The sequence below is a fragment of the Eleutherodactylus coqui genome, chromosome 1, assembly GCF_035609145.1.
Source record: "Eleutherodactylus coqui strain aEleCoq1 chromosome 1, aEleCoq1.hap1, whole genome shotgun sequence".
Lineage (NCBI taxonomy): Eukaryota > Metazoa > Chordata > Amphibia > Anura > Eleutherodactylidae > Eleutherodactylus > Eleutherodactylus coqui.
Window position 1 is genome coordinate 251,746,842 of NC_089837.1, and position 14,070 is coordinate 251,760,911.

General features: G+C 39.2%; 1 protein-coding gene across 1 annotated transcript in view; it reads right to left on the reverse strand.

The window, feature by feature from the left end:
- GRIK2 (glutamate ionotropic receptor kainate type subunit 2) overlaps positions 1-14,070 on the reverse strand; it is an 843,071-nt gene that overhangs the window by 483,704 nt on the left and 345,297 nt on the right. The window contains exon 4 of the mRNA XM_066608100.1: positions 4,793-4,974. Within this exon, the coding sequence (XP_066464197.1) occupies positions 4,793-4,974 (182 nt within the window). The remainder of the gene's footprint in view (positions 1-4,792; positions 4,975-14,070) is intronic.

The window sequence follows — 14,070 nt, forward strand, 5'->3', positions numbered from 1 at the left end:
TTTTCTCGTTCGTTGTTCAGTTTCAGCTGGCATAGAAATCAATGCTGGCTTGTGAACTTCTCTTGCAATTTAAACACTGCTCATTCAGTGTTTTATATAGGAATGTAAAATGAAAAAAAGGTTTGGTACCGAGTTAGGCCCCCTGCTCACAGGCGTAATTTCCGCAGCAGGATTTCCCACTGAATTTCTGCCTATGCCCACCTGCATAGGATTGCATTACAAAACGCAATCCTATGCAGACGTCCGCAATTTGTCCGCATGAAAATACACGTGGAAAACAAATCGCGGCATGTTCAAATTGCCCGCACAGAAATGTCACTCCCGGCGCATCGGCTTCACTCTGCGCATGCGCCATCTGGGTGGCAGCTAACACATCACAGAGCTGGAGCCGCGGAAGCAGGTGAAAGCCGCACTGGTCCCTGCAGGGATGCGGGTAGGATCCCGCTGCGAAAATTCTCGCAGGCGATCCGAGCCAGCCAATCCCCGGCGACCATAGCCAGTAGAGCAATGTGTGATTGTTCTCAGTGAGAGAAACCAAGTAATCTTGTGGATATGATACCTTTTATTGGCTAACAAAAATGGATGACGTTACAGAAAGCAAGCTTTGGGGGATATCGCCCCTTCGTTAAGCTAATGAATGAAACTAGTTTGGATGGCACATGATTATAACATACAGATGCAGAGGGGAGGGAACACATTCCGGTTGATCTTAATAAATGTTCACACACAGAAATTTGAGACAGTTTTGCACTCAAAACTTAAAATAGACAGAGTGGAGATGAATATCGTAAATCAGTCCACTGAGCTCAGGACAGTTTTATGATGTGTCTTATCTTTCCTTCAACTTGCACATGGAAGGAGATGCAGCACCACCTAGTGGATGGCAAACATTATTACAATTTAAGATCTGAATTTTTATGAAGTTTTCAAGCAAAAAAAAAAAAAAAAAAAAAAAAATATATATATGTATATATATATATATATATATATATATATATATATATATGATTCGAGTAGGACAACCCTCCAAATCATAAGTTAGATCAACAGGAATGTGTTCCCCTCCCCTCTGCATCTGTATGTTATAATTATGTGCCATTCAAACTAGTTTCATCATAGCCTGAAAAAGGGGGCGATATCCCCAAAAGCTTGCTTGCTGTAACATCATGCATTTTTGTTAGCCATTAAAAGGTATCATATCTACAAGATTACTTAGGAATGTAAAAAACTGAATGAGAAGGGAGCGAGAACTGCATGATTCTCAACCAGAATTGTGCCGTCTAAGCAGGCTGCACGAGTAAGCCAGTAATAATGTCACCAGCTTATTTGCTCAGGCAAACGAGAATCAAGCATCTCGTTGTGTCTAAAAGGAGCTTAAGACGCAAGAAATTCTGTGTTTGAGATGTAAATCTGGTAGTGTATTTATAGATCTTTTGTAAACATACTTTGGTAAGCCTAGAACTGGTCTTACACAGATGGGTCGGATTCCGCATGCGGGAACCCACAGCAGAATCTGTCTCCGACCACAGCCAGTGACCCAGTATACCTGTAATTTCTTTACTGAGGATGACCGCGGACACTTGCCTTCGGTCATGCGCAATACAGATTTTTTTTACCCGCGGCCTATCCACAATGTTTATTGCAGATGGGCTGTGGGTTGGACGGCCTCCATTAACTTCAATAGAAGTTGTCTGCAGCAAAGTAGAGCATGCTGTGATTTTTCCTTCGCTCTTGGAAATCACAATTCGTTTCCACGAGTGTGAAGGAAAAAGCGAAACATACACCTGTCAATGCATACCATTTAAGGCGCATGCTCTGTGCGGATGCTGCCTATGGATTCTGCAACGGAATCTGGTTGTGTGAGACCAGCATTAAACTGTGTATATGTTGACAACTGAACAAAACTAATATTCATTATGCTTCTAATGACATCCATCCTGGTCTATGAAGGTGGCGATACACATTAAATGGAAGTATGTTGATTTTTGCAGACACACATTTTAGTTCGTATTGGCCTCCACAATCCTTAAACTAGCCATACATGTTCAATAACACTGAGAGATGATCAAAACATATTTTTGGAAATGTTCTTTTAAGGAAAATTTTCAAACACGGCTGACTTTATTCCAAATTGGTTGGTTAAAATGATCATTTATTGTAAAAGTTCACCAAAATAACAACGATTTTGGTTGAAATTATCTATTTTCATCAACTTTGTCTAATATATATGGAAACCTTTAGTCCAGAAAGATGTGTCTCTGAAAACAGGAAAAAGATGCTTGTTCAAAATAAACATAAAGAATTAGTTTTTATGTCTAAAAATGTAAAGGTGCTGTAAATTTACTATTAACACAGAATTAGGTACCTACAAGAATTCTAATGCACAGAGTGGTCCAAAGGTATGGAGACATCTCAATAAACTGAAAACAGTAGTTGGGAATTCCTTCTGTGTGTGGCATGTTGCTAAGGGGAACGGGGCAAATGTGTGAAGTGCCAAACATGGCGACAGTGCCAAACGCAGCAGGCATTTTGAAAGTTGTCATCTTGGAACCAAGTCGATATTTTCAAATGGGAAGGGGGGCAAGTGACATATGATAGGAAATTTGACTAGGAATCCAGATCTGTGCTTAAGTGTGAATACGTTTTCCTGCAAAAGTTAGCAATTTTTTCTTTACAGATACAGATACGACTGCAAGATTAACACTGATCTCCTGGGAGTGCAGAATCAAGTAATTGCAGTAGATTTCAATGTTGGCACCCTAGTAGAATGCCCATCCACCATGGCACAGTTGGCAAATTGCTTGCCGAATTTTGGCAAAAGGGTCCTGTTTTGAACCTGCCACAAGGTAAACATAACAAAACTGCCACAGATAAAGCAACAACAATGGCCACCCTGACGTTTTTCTGTAAGAGCCCACATTGTAGCACCTGGTGCCTGTCACAGTAGAGCGGGATGAGTAGAACAACCATAAGGTAGAAACTGGCTATGCACAAATGACACCTGTACAATACCCAGTTGCTGCATCATCTCAATGAGGATGGTCCTGATCACTGTGTTGAATTTGTGGAATGGGTGTCACACCAATTGCAATGGGACCCACATTTCAGAGAAGCAGTATTATTCAGTGATGAAGCAAACTTCTACGTGAATAGGGAAATCAACAAACAAAACCTTTGCTTCTGGTCCAACACAAACCCAAACTAAAAAGTTCCCTCCAAGATGGTTGGCACACAGAAAGCATGGTGCGGTGCAATGCGTGGGGTATAAATATAGTGGGCCCATTCTTCATCGACAGTAACCTTACTGCTGCCAAGTATATGTAATTGTTACTTGATGAGGTATTTCCGTTACTGTGCAACAAAGATGGTGCATTCCTAAAATTCTTCCAGCAGGATGGTGCCCCTCCACATCATGGCCTTGATGTCTCCAATTTTTTTTAGCAATCAGTTTGTATTGAAGTTTTTCCATATTTCAAACAAGTAACACAACAAAAGAGTGTCTCACATGGACGGTACAATCATACTCATTAGCTTACAATGTGGGTAAAACACATAGCGTGGGTAGGGGGGTAGGTAGAAGGAGAAGATGAAACAGAGTCCACGCTGATAGGAGTTATGTTGCCATCTCGGTCTCAAGGTCTCTTTCTTGATATGGAATCAACAGGGTCCAATATTTTCCACAGTCGCATCCGTGTCCATGTCCGTGTCCATGTCCATGTCCGGGGTCTCGCCAATGTCCCATCTCTGGGATTATCTTTCAGGTTTGTTTGGCCGTTTAAGGTTAGGTTTGTCCTGTTGCTTTCTTCCTAATGTGTCAGTTGTATATATACCACTGACTTAGTACTCATTGTTCTCTTTGCCCCTGTAGGGTTGAAGTTTAAGCTATCCACTTCCAAGGGGTCCATCTCTGCACAAAAGCATCGTGTGTGCCCATTTTCCAACTAGATAGTTCCTCTAAGTTATATAGCAGGTCTACTCTTTCCTTCCATTGTGAGAGTGAAGGGGGAGTTTTTTGGAGCCACAGAAAAGGGATCAATGCCTTAGCCATATCTATTAGGGAGGCCACCAATTTATATGTCTCCAGGTTTTTTGATCAATAGTTTTTGTGGAAGTGGTTTGGGAATAATAGCTGGTTTGAGTGTCCCCTGTTCTAACTGGATCTCAACTCTTTGAACTTCTACCTGTGGGGTGACGTCCAGCCCAGGGTTTACACAATGAAAATCCAGAGTCTGGTCAGATGCAACAGTGGATCCTGGATGCCTGTGCAAGCATTTCTGCTGATATGTTGCTCTCAGTGCATCATGAATGGGAGAAGAGGATAGCCTTTATGATTCGAAACAATGGGGAGCACATTGAGCATATCCTCTGGTAGATAGTTGTTGTGTTCCATGTCATGGAAATATTGTTAATAACTTTGTCGGGAATAAAGATGCATGACATTTAAGCACAGATTCAGATTCCTTGTGAAATTCTCTATCAAAATATATGTCAAATGCACCTCTTCCCATTTGAAAATATTGACTTGGTTCCAAGATAGCGGCTCCTTAGCACCATTTTCTATTTATTCAGGTGTTTCCATAACTTTGGACTACCCTGTAAATTCTTCACTCCGTCATGCTATAGGACTTCAAGCTCTAAGAAAGATATTTCGTTTTTTTTTATTTCTGAAAATACTTCCATAAAGATACAAATGCTTATCAATTACAATATACTCAGAACAGCATAGTATTTATTTGTACATATACAATAGAATTGTATTGCAGTAATTCTGGTCAATTATTTTTGAGCTTACCTGTTTTAATATGCCAGCTGCCATGTCATGGCTGCAATCAAAGATTACATGGAACTCTTTGCCTCTCTTCATCTCTTTCAGAAGTGGTTTGGCATCCTTTGTATCAAGAGGTAACTGACGGATTTTAAGTCTCAAATTGTACCTAGATGGAGCCTTAATCAGCTCTTGTAAGCGAATAAGACCTAGTAAAAGAAATATATTAACAAGAGTCAATGATATAGGCTTTGACCAACTGTGTTACACAATTTAACACTGTATATGAGCAAGGTAATTAAAAGGCAATTTCAATTAGTTATTAAAAAAATCTAATATTTCAACTTCATGTGCTTGTGCATTCTATGCAAAAACTATTGATGATGTATCCTCAGGACAAATCATGAAAAGTTAACCACTGGGGACCTGCTGCTCAGGATTCTCGGTGATCACCTGATTGCTTGGCCTGGCTGTCAGTGTTGTCGGCATGGCCTTGCATAATGGAAGACGGGACCAGAAGTGACCTAGCTGACTTCACTCCCATTGAGGTCAATGGGAGCTGCTGAGACTATTACACTTCTGAGCCCATCCCTAGTGTCGGTGGTGGAAGTGCCACTAGTAGAGATGAGCGAACGTACTCGGTAAAGCACTACTCGTCCGAGTAATGTGCTTTATCCGAGTACCTCCCCGCTCGTCCTGAAAGATTCGGGGAGCGCCGCTGCTGACAGGTGAGTTGCGGCGGGGAGCAGGGGAGAGCGGGCGGGAGAGAAGGAGAGAGAGATCTCCCCTCCATTCCTCCCCGCTCTCCCCTGCAGCTCCCCGCTCCGCGGCGCTCCCCGAATCTTTCAGGACGAGCGGGGAGGTACTCGGATAAAGCACATTACTCGGACGAGTAGTGCTTTACCGAGTACGTTCGCTCATCTCTAGCCACTAGTCTTATAGCTGCTTCAGCTTCCATTGATTTCAATGGGAGTGAAGCCATTTAGGCTACTCCTCATCCCATCTCGTACGATGCACATGAGTCCCACTACACTGACAACCATGCAATCAGATGATCACTAGGGATCCCATGGGTCAGGTGCCTGGTGATTAACTATTGATGACCTTTCCTTAGGATAGATTGTCTAAAGTTTTTGCCATGAAAACTACCGGTACTTTGAAATGTGTATATAATTAATATCCTTACTAGTAAATCAAGGTAAAGGTTTTTGAGCTGCACCAGCAGGTTATTAAATTTTCATATATAAATTCATTATTAGTTTCTTGTGTCTGACTGATCCAGTAATATATACATATTAAACATACAATATACAGCCATTTTTTATCTCTTCCATATTATTTAAGTTTACACTGCATTTTTCTGCTCAGAATGGCCCCAATGGACCATATAGTAATCTACTTTTCCTAGTTTACAAGTCTGTGGATAAATTTAAGGAGGCTATATGCTTTAGAAAGCTGTTAACCGAATGTTCCTTCAGCTGACAGCTATTCCTTCCATCCACCCCATACATATAGATGCTTAGATTAGCTGAGCATGCAAGTGATGTCAATAACTAGAGGAGAATAAGGTTCTGCTGGATAAGGACCCATGTAATCATATACCCACTACAGATAATCACATAATCTAAATAAACATTCTTTGTGAAAGTATACACACCTCACACACATTTTTTTTTTTTTGCATTGCAACCCAAAATTGATTTTTGGGATATTCGATCAACACAACATGGTGACCAATTTATGTCACAAACAATAATTTAGACAAAAAGACAGAGAACTATAATGTTGTTTACCCATGTAATAGCTGCAGCCAATGGGAGGCTGGCAGAGTTGTTATCAGTGATCTGCCATAAACCTGCTTTTGGGCTTCTATATTAGAAGCCAACAAGACAGATTTACAGGACGTCACCAGGCCTGCAGACCGATTGCAGTCACCTGTTGTATGCCATATCATTGGAACGCATAGTCGGCGTTTCAGCGCTGTGCTGAGTATATTTTTTTATTTATTCTTTTGCATAGGAAATAAATATATCAGAAAAACCCTATAGGACATTTAGTATATTACAGATTTCAAGGCTGAAATTAGTTGAATAATAGCAACGTATCACATAATAGAGTTTAGATTTAATGGAACTGATTTACAGAGTTAGGGTTTATTTACACGAGTGTATATCGGTCGGGTTTTCATGGCTGGCCGATATACGCTTCCATCTAAGCAGTTCCCCCCTTCCCTCCCCCTAACCAGCTCTCTGCCTCTCTCCTCCAATCTGGCGTTTGCAATGGGAGTGGGTGGGCAGGGTCGGAGCTAAACTCCACTCTGTCCTGCCCACTGCCACTGCACAGATAGTGTTAACCTCTTGATTCTACAAATAGTGAATTGACAGAGATCATGAACACCACCTATTTCCTCTGCTGGCAGGGATGTAATATTTGAATAGAGTTCTCCATTAAAATAGACCGGCTGTTATAAACAGACTACAGCCAGTGGCTTTATATGTGCATCAAAAAAAAAGTTGCATAATTGTCATTTTAAGAATGTCAAGAAATATTATTACTGGTAATGTATACATTTAGTTGAAAATCGTGTGTAAATTCATCTTCGACTCTTATTTTAATCACTCAGGTCACAGAGCAATGTGCAAATCTTTTCAAGTCTATAAAGAGAGGATTTTATTTGAAGTGTTGGAATCATTGAATGGACCTTTCACACAGGATGGAATAGGCTGCATGACGCACCACAAGCTGCGGTAAATTCCACAGGCTACCATTTGTCCATGGCCAAAATAGGAACACTCCTTTAATTTCCAAATACTGAAATCCAAAAATGTAGGCATTGGACAAATTATTTATCTTTTTTTTTTAATGCATCACCTGAGTAGTTAATATTTAGTCAGACATTAACATTTTTATAGTGATTTAGAGAAAAGATACTGCATGTAAAATCTTGAGATGGATCCTGTTGATATATTTCCTTTGTATTTTCTTGATGTTGCTCCGTGAGACATCATGAATTTATATTAAAGCCAAAGTACCATTCTTATTCATTCCGGTTATTGTCTCCTTGAATTTTAATTGAAAGCTACAGTGCCAGCATTAGGAAGAATGCACATTAAGTGTCATTTGCAATGCGGAAGCACAAAAAGCAGTTTCTTCTTTTGTTACATTACACAATTATTTTAACCAAAAGTGTTTGCTTATGAGTAGGTACACAGGTTATCCAGGCAAAAATAGAATACATTTTAAAATGATTAAAGCCCTGCCAATGATTTGATCAAGTGGGAACAGAATACAATATTCAATTATTATGATTAATGTTTGGCTGTGCATCAATGAACTTCTGCAAGTAGGCAGTTTGCAACTAGCCACTTACCCATAGAATAGTAATGACAACACAGGTTATTTCTGCTACGGCACTATTAATGTGGAACTATCATAGTCACATTCAATTATAAAGCACTGGCATTTATTCTTGTTTTTCAAAGAAGTATATGTAGGCAACACATTCAACCTTGACATCTTAGTTAAAGACACCTGTAAAGTATTGAGGCCAAACGGAATGAACACATCAACATCTAGAAATTGGTCACAGAGAAGTTTCTGGAAAATTGCATTTCCAGGATCATCAACTTTCTTGTCAAATCACTGTCAGCAGTGGAAAGCTGTTCTGGTACCACACATTGAAGACTAACATAATAATAGATGTGTTGGTATGCAAATAAACATGGCTAATCAAGGCAAAATAAGGTTCCCATGATTACAAATATGCCAAGGAATTCCTCTAGGTAGGATAAGAAATATCAATAACTTTTACTTATTGTACCCGGGTGTACAAATTCCTAACTTCAGTGCACCCATTATAAAAAAGACCCTGACCAGCACCCTGCCAATATGTGCCACTACTTTAATAAATTGGGTTTTTGGCCTCCCAAATGAATTGGCTTAAAATACTACCCAAAGTATATTCTTTTGAATATGGGGTGTTGTTTAGTCATGTATTAATGATTTTTTTTAACTGGATATTTGTTTGGTGATATTTTTTTTCAGAATATATCTATGAAGCTTTTTATGGGCCTATACTAAATAGCAGGGCTGTAGCTGATGTCCCATTAGGACTTTAGCTTTAGAATTTAGTGATTACTACTCTATGTGAGTGATATTATTAAGTGTGCACTTTTACATGGCTGGCATGAATATATGGGAATGTAAGGGTTATTTTGTGTGACTTGCCCTAAAGCAGAGGTCCCAAAAGTTTGTACTTTGTGAACCACATTTAACTTTTGGCAATGGTTGGGGGTCACATTCACACATGTAAATGGAGGAGAGAAATTTTTAGGCTAGGGTTATGTAGGCCGTGCTACATTGCTTACAAATGTGTTGCGGACATGACAATTACAAGTAATCCAAACTGATAGGCTTTTTGTAATATTCGGGTTTCAGCAGCCTGCAAGTTGCAGTACAACTGCATTCGCTTGCATTACAATGCAATGTAGCAGGGCCTTAGTGCGATCTTTAAATGTACAATATGTACCGCGGACAAAATTGCCATGTAGCCTCATCCTAAATGAGCAAACACAAGATACCATGTTATTGAAATCATATACTGAGAGATATTTCACTGTGACATTTGACACTATATTGTGGCATTTGAATTGGCACTGTTTGGTGTTTATCATATGTTTGCAATCACAGTTGCCAGTACATCTTGTCACAACTCAGGACTGACATGATGATCCACACAGCAATGGGTCAGAAGCCGCATGTAGCTCATGAGCCACTGGTTGGGGACCTCTGCTGTAAAGAATAAGCATAGTACTATAGTGGCTGTTGACTACCATGTGAAGAATTCTAAAATCTTATGAGCAGAAATATAATATTAGTCTTCTTTTATGATAAAACTCTCAAAAACTCTGCTATTACTGCATGTGTTTGTGTTTAGTATTCAGACTATACAGTATATTTAAATATGTGTCATATGAACTTATACAGAGGAACAGGAAATATTTCCTGGCATGTGCATTCTATTTCTCTTGCTTTCATGTGCAGTCTTAGTTTGCTTGTAGATGACATGTTTTGATATTTTGGTGATATCATGCATTTTCTTGCTTTTTCAGTTTCCTCTTCCTGACATATTTGGAGGATTTTATTTTAGGATTGATTTGCAATGCAGAAAAGTTTCTCTTTTAACACATTTTCTTTGATGTCAAAAATGATTCAATCTTTGATCAAAGACTTTAACAATTTACCAAAAGCACATCTTTGTGAGATTCAGTTGAGACTGTTCCACCTACTGTGAGTTTTGCTTTTTAAGTTAAATCTGTTTTTCTTTTATATTCCTAGTAAATGATACCAGTGCATTGTACATGTACATTACTTTTTGATATTTTATCAATAGCAGAAATTTCTGTGACATTTAATAAATCTAATGTTAATAGAAATATTCAATATTTAGTATGGTAACCACTGACGTTTTAAGGGATAATTGCAATTCACAAAATTTTACATACTATATTTGTATTATTGTACAGTGTAAGAACTATGCCTGCTTTTGGTATCAAATGGAACCTAATAAGCTTATGATCAAGCGACCCTCCGGTACTAGATAAACAAGGATGGCCGCACCACTTCTCTCACTAGCTAATATACACTGCATTCGTATGCATCTGTAGTCTAAGGCCCTATATACTGCTCTGCAACTACCATTACAGAGGAACATAGGCATATTCAGCATACTTATTATTATTATTACCGATGTAGAAAAGCGTAACCCTTTAGTGACTGGCTTATTTTAAATCTCAATGACCAGGCAATTTTTTTCATGTGTATATTGTTACATTCCAAGAGCTATACATTTTCATCCATATAGTCATATGAACTAATGTTTTTTACGGGATGAGTTTTATATTTTAATGGTGCCACCTTGGAGAACATATAATGTATTGTTTAACTTTTATTATTTTTTTGAGGGGAGGCCCAGAAATTCCAGCATAGTTTTTTTTCTTTAAAGGGGGGGGAATATAAATGACATATTATCTCTATTCTGCGGGTCAATACGATTATGGTGATATCAAATTTATGTAGTTTTGCCTTTGTGTTACTACTTCTCCACAATAGTCCAAATATGCGAACAACATTCAGAGAGCGCCTTAAAAGTCACCGGTTAGTTGTTTGTTGGACAGTTCATATCCTCTAATAATAGGGAGAGCTGCAGAAACAATTGGGGGTTCTCTAAACAGAGAATCTCCCCCAAGAAGAAAATAAAAAAGATTGTAAAGAAAAAGAGATCTGCACAGATCTCTTATTATTTACAATCTTTTTTATTCTCCACAATAGTAACACTTAAAAAAATAAAATAATTGCACTTAAATTGCTGCATTTCAAGATCCATAACATTTTTAAGTTTCTCCCAGTGGAACTAAGTGAGCTAATAATTTTTGCAGGATGAGCTGTAGTTGCATTGCCCCTTTTTAAATGAGTTGTGGGAGTCCCTGTTTATTGCTTTAGTTTACAATTGCACCATTTTGGGGTACCTGAGACTTTTATTACGGATGAATAAAAAATAGCAATTCTGCATCTTTTTTTTATGTAGTTCACCATGCAGGATAAGAGGACAACAGACCTAATATTTTTATAATATGAGTCATTACCAGCACAGTGATAAAAATTTTATGTTTATTTTTTCCATAATAAAGTGTGTTTTTTATTTTGACTTTTAACATATATACTGCATTTTGTCCCTCAAAATGACCTGGTGATGCATTTATTAAGGCCTCCTTCCCACGAACGGATTTCCGCCGCGTAATTCGCGGCGAAAATCCGCTGCGTTGCCCGCAGCTATTAGGTTCTATTGAACCTAATAGCACAATGCTCACGATGCGTAATTCCACCGCGGAATTACGCACCGCGATTTCTCCCGTCCTCACCCGCAGCATGCTCTATTTTCTGCGGGTGAGGACGGGCTGTACGCACTGACGGCTTCCATTGCAGTCAATGGAAGCCGTCCATTCACGCTATCTCCCGCTGTAACCAGCGGGAGATAGCGTGAAAAAACGCTTTCCCGCCCACCGCCGAGCGTCATATGACGCCAAATGACGCGGTCCGGCCGCGTCACGTGACACGGCCGGCCGTGCACGTGACACGGCTGGTGACGCGAGGGCGGTGGGCGGTGACGGGCGGTGACGCGCGGCGGTGGGCGGGGAAGCGATTTCACGCTATCTCCCGCAGGTAAGTATAGGGGCTCTGGGGGGCGCCGTGACGGGCTTCACAGCGGAATATTACGCTGCGGAGCCCGTCACGCTCGTGGGAAGGAGGCCTAAATCTCTGGTATACTACAACACTATTCTGCGCTACCTATGTTACCTTAACACAACAAGTAATTGTAAAGCTGCTGAAAAGGAAAAAATAAACAAAAGACAAAGCATATTCTTATCACCCAGCCAGCTCAATCATACCACACCTGTGGCTGTGTGCTCCTAGAAACCCATAGAATTACAGGTCCCAGGAGCAAAACCTGACAATATTATTAACTTATTCTATTTACAGTAGATTTGGGGCTCTATATCAGAAAAAAGAGTTCTTAGACTCTGTGCAAATGAGCATTGTAGCTTCTGTTTATGATGAATCTGGCACCTGAAGACAATGTTGGAGTTGACAGTTCTCATTTACCTATACTGGAGTCATTCAGGTTTCATCGAGGACTGAAAATATAGCAATGCATGAACAGAATCTATGATAGAAGCATTACCCATATGTATACATAGCTGTACTGCTTTAAAGATGTAATATAAAAAGGGTGGATATTTAATCTATGGTTAGTTATCAACAAAGCTACTCTTATGGCAAAAAAAGGAAACTCTAACTGGAACCACCAAAGAAATCAACTGTCAAGGTTCCTTGGATTCCACCTGAAGTCCAGTATCCTATTAAGACTCTATTGTGAAACAATAGGTATTAGGCTAATGTAAACAGAGACTTAAATTGAATCTGTCAGCAATTTCATGCTACTCTGTCTAACAGCATGTATTAGCAATTAGCAGGTATTTTCAAACAACGAAGAGGAAATCTATTGAGCCTGGCCTTTTAAAACCTTGCTCTTAATATTTCCTCCAGTGCATGCACTTAATACATGAAGAGCCATACACATTTTAATATATTAGGTGCATCTCAGCACCTCTATGCATTTACACTGAAATTTACACCAGATCCTATCTAGTGTACATTTCTAGTAAAATTGATGACAATTTCTGGCATAAATTATACATAAATATGTTGGTCTAGGGTGGCCACATCTCATCCTGATAAGCCACGTTCCCTTTTCAGAAAAGTGCCGAACGATGGTGCAAACCACCAAAAATCACAAATATTTTGCACAAGCAAGCCACAAAATGTTGTGATTGTTAACACCAGAATCTAGCATAATCATCATGGAGTGGTTTGGTCAAAATCAAAACTGAAAAGAATTCCAGCTCATCTGGAGACCCAAAAAAATATAAAAAATCCACTTAATTTCAGAAATATTAAAAAGTGAAAGATGACCACCACTACAAAAACCTCTCTGATGTGTTTCTGGTGCATAGCTGTGCCTTTAGTTATTGCCTAAAGTTACTTGCTTCTCCGAAGGATCAAAGAAATCCATGCTCTTCTGTGTATCTGAAGTAGGCTCGTAAGCTGGTTTCGCCAGTACACAGCCAGCTCAATGCAGTAAGGAGTCTAATGACAACCCTCTTTTGTTAGGGCAAAAACAGATAGACATATGCGCAACTACGCTTGCTGCTACGGAGCATATTTGCACATGAAGATGTTTTTTTTTTTCTTCTTAAGCTCAGAAAACTTAGTGCTAGTGTATGCGAGTTTGAATAAAGCAGCAGGAATATAAGTCCTGCCCTATCTTTCCCACACATAGTATTAACTACATGCGGGAAAGATAGAGTAAGTCCTATCTTTTCTTTTCCATACTATTAACAGACAAGAATATTGCTAACGAAAATGAAGCCATTAAAATCAATGGTTTTGTTTCATCTCGTTATGTGGCCATAATAATTACAGCTGCATAACAGGACTAAATCACACCCATGTGAAGAATACCAGAGGGTCCTTTTGCATGGAATGATTATCATTCAAAACATCATTAGACTGTGCAAATTTGAATGATAACCGTTCATGGTCGACATGGCCAACAATTGAACATTGTACAAGAATTTATTCAATTTTCGTTTGCCATTCATTTTATGCAGGCATAAAAATCATTGTTCAAACGTTGTTACATGTAAACAACGATCATTTAGTTGTTCTCATTCACTGGTACAGTG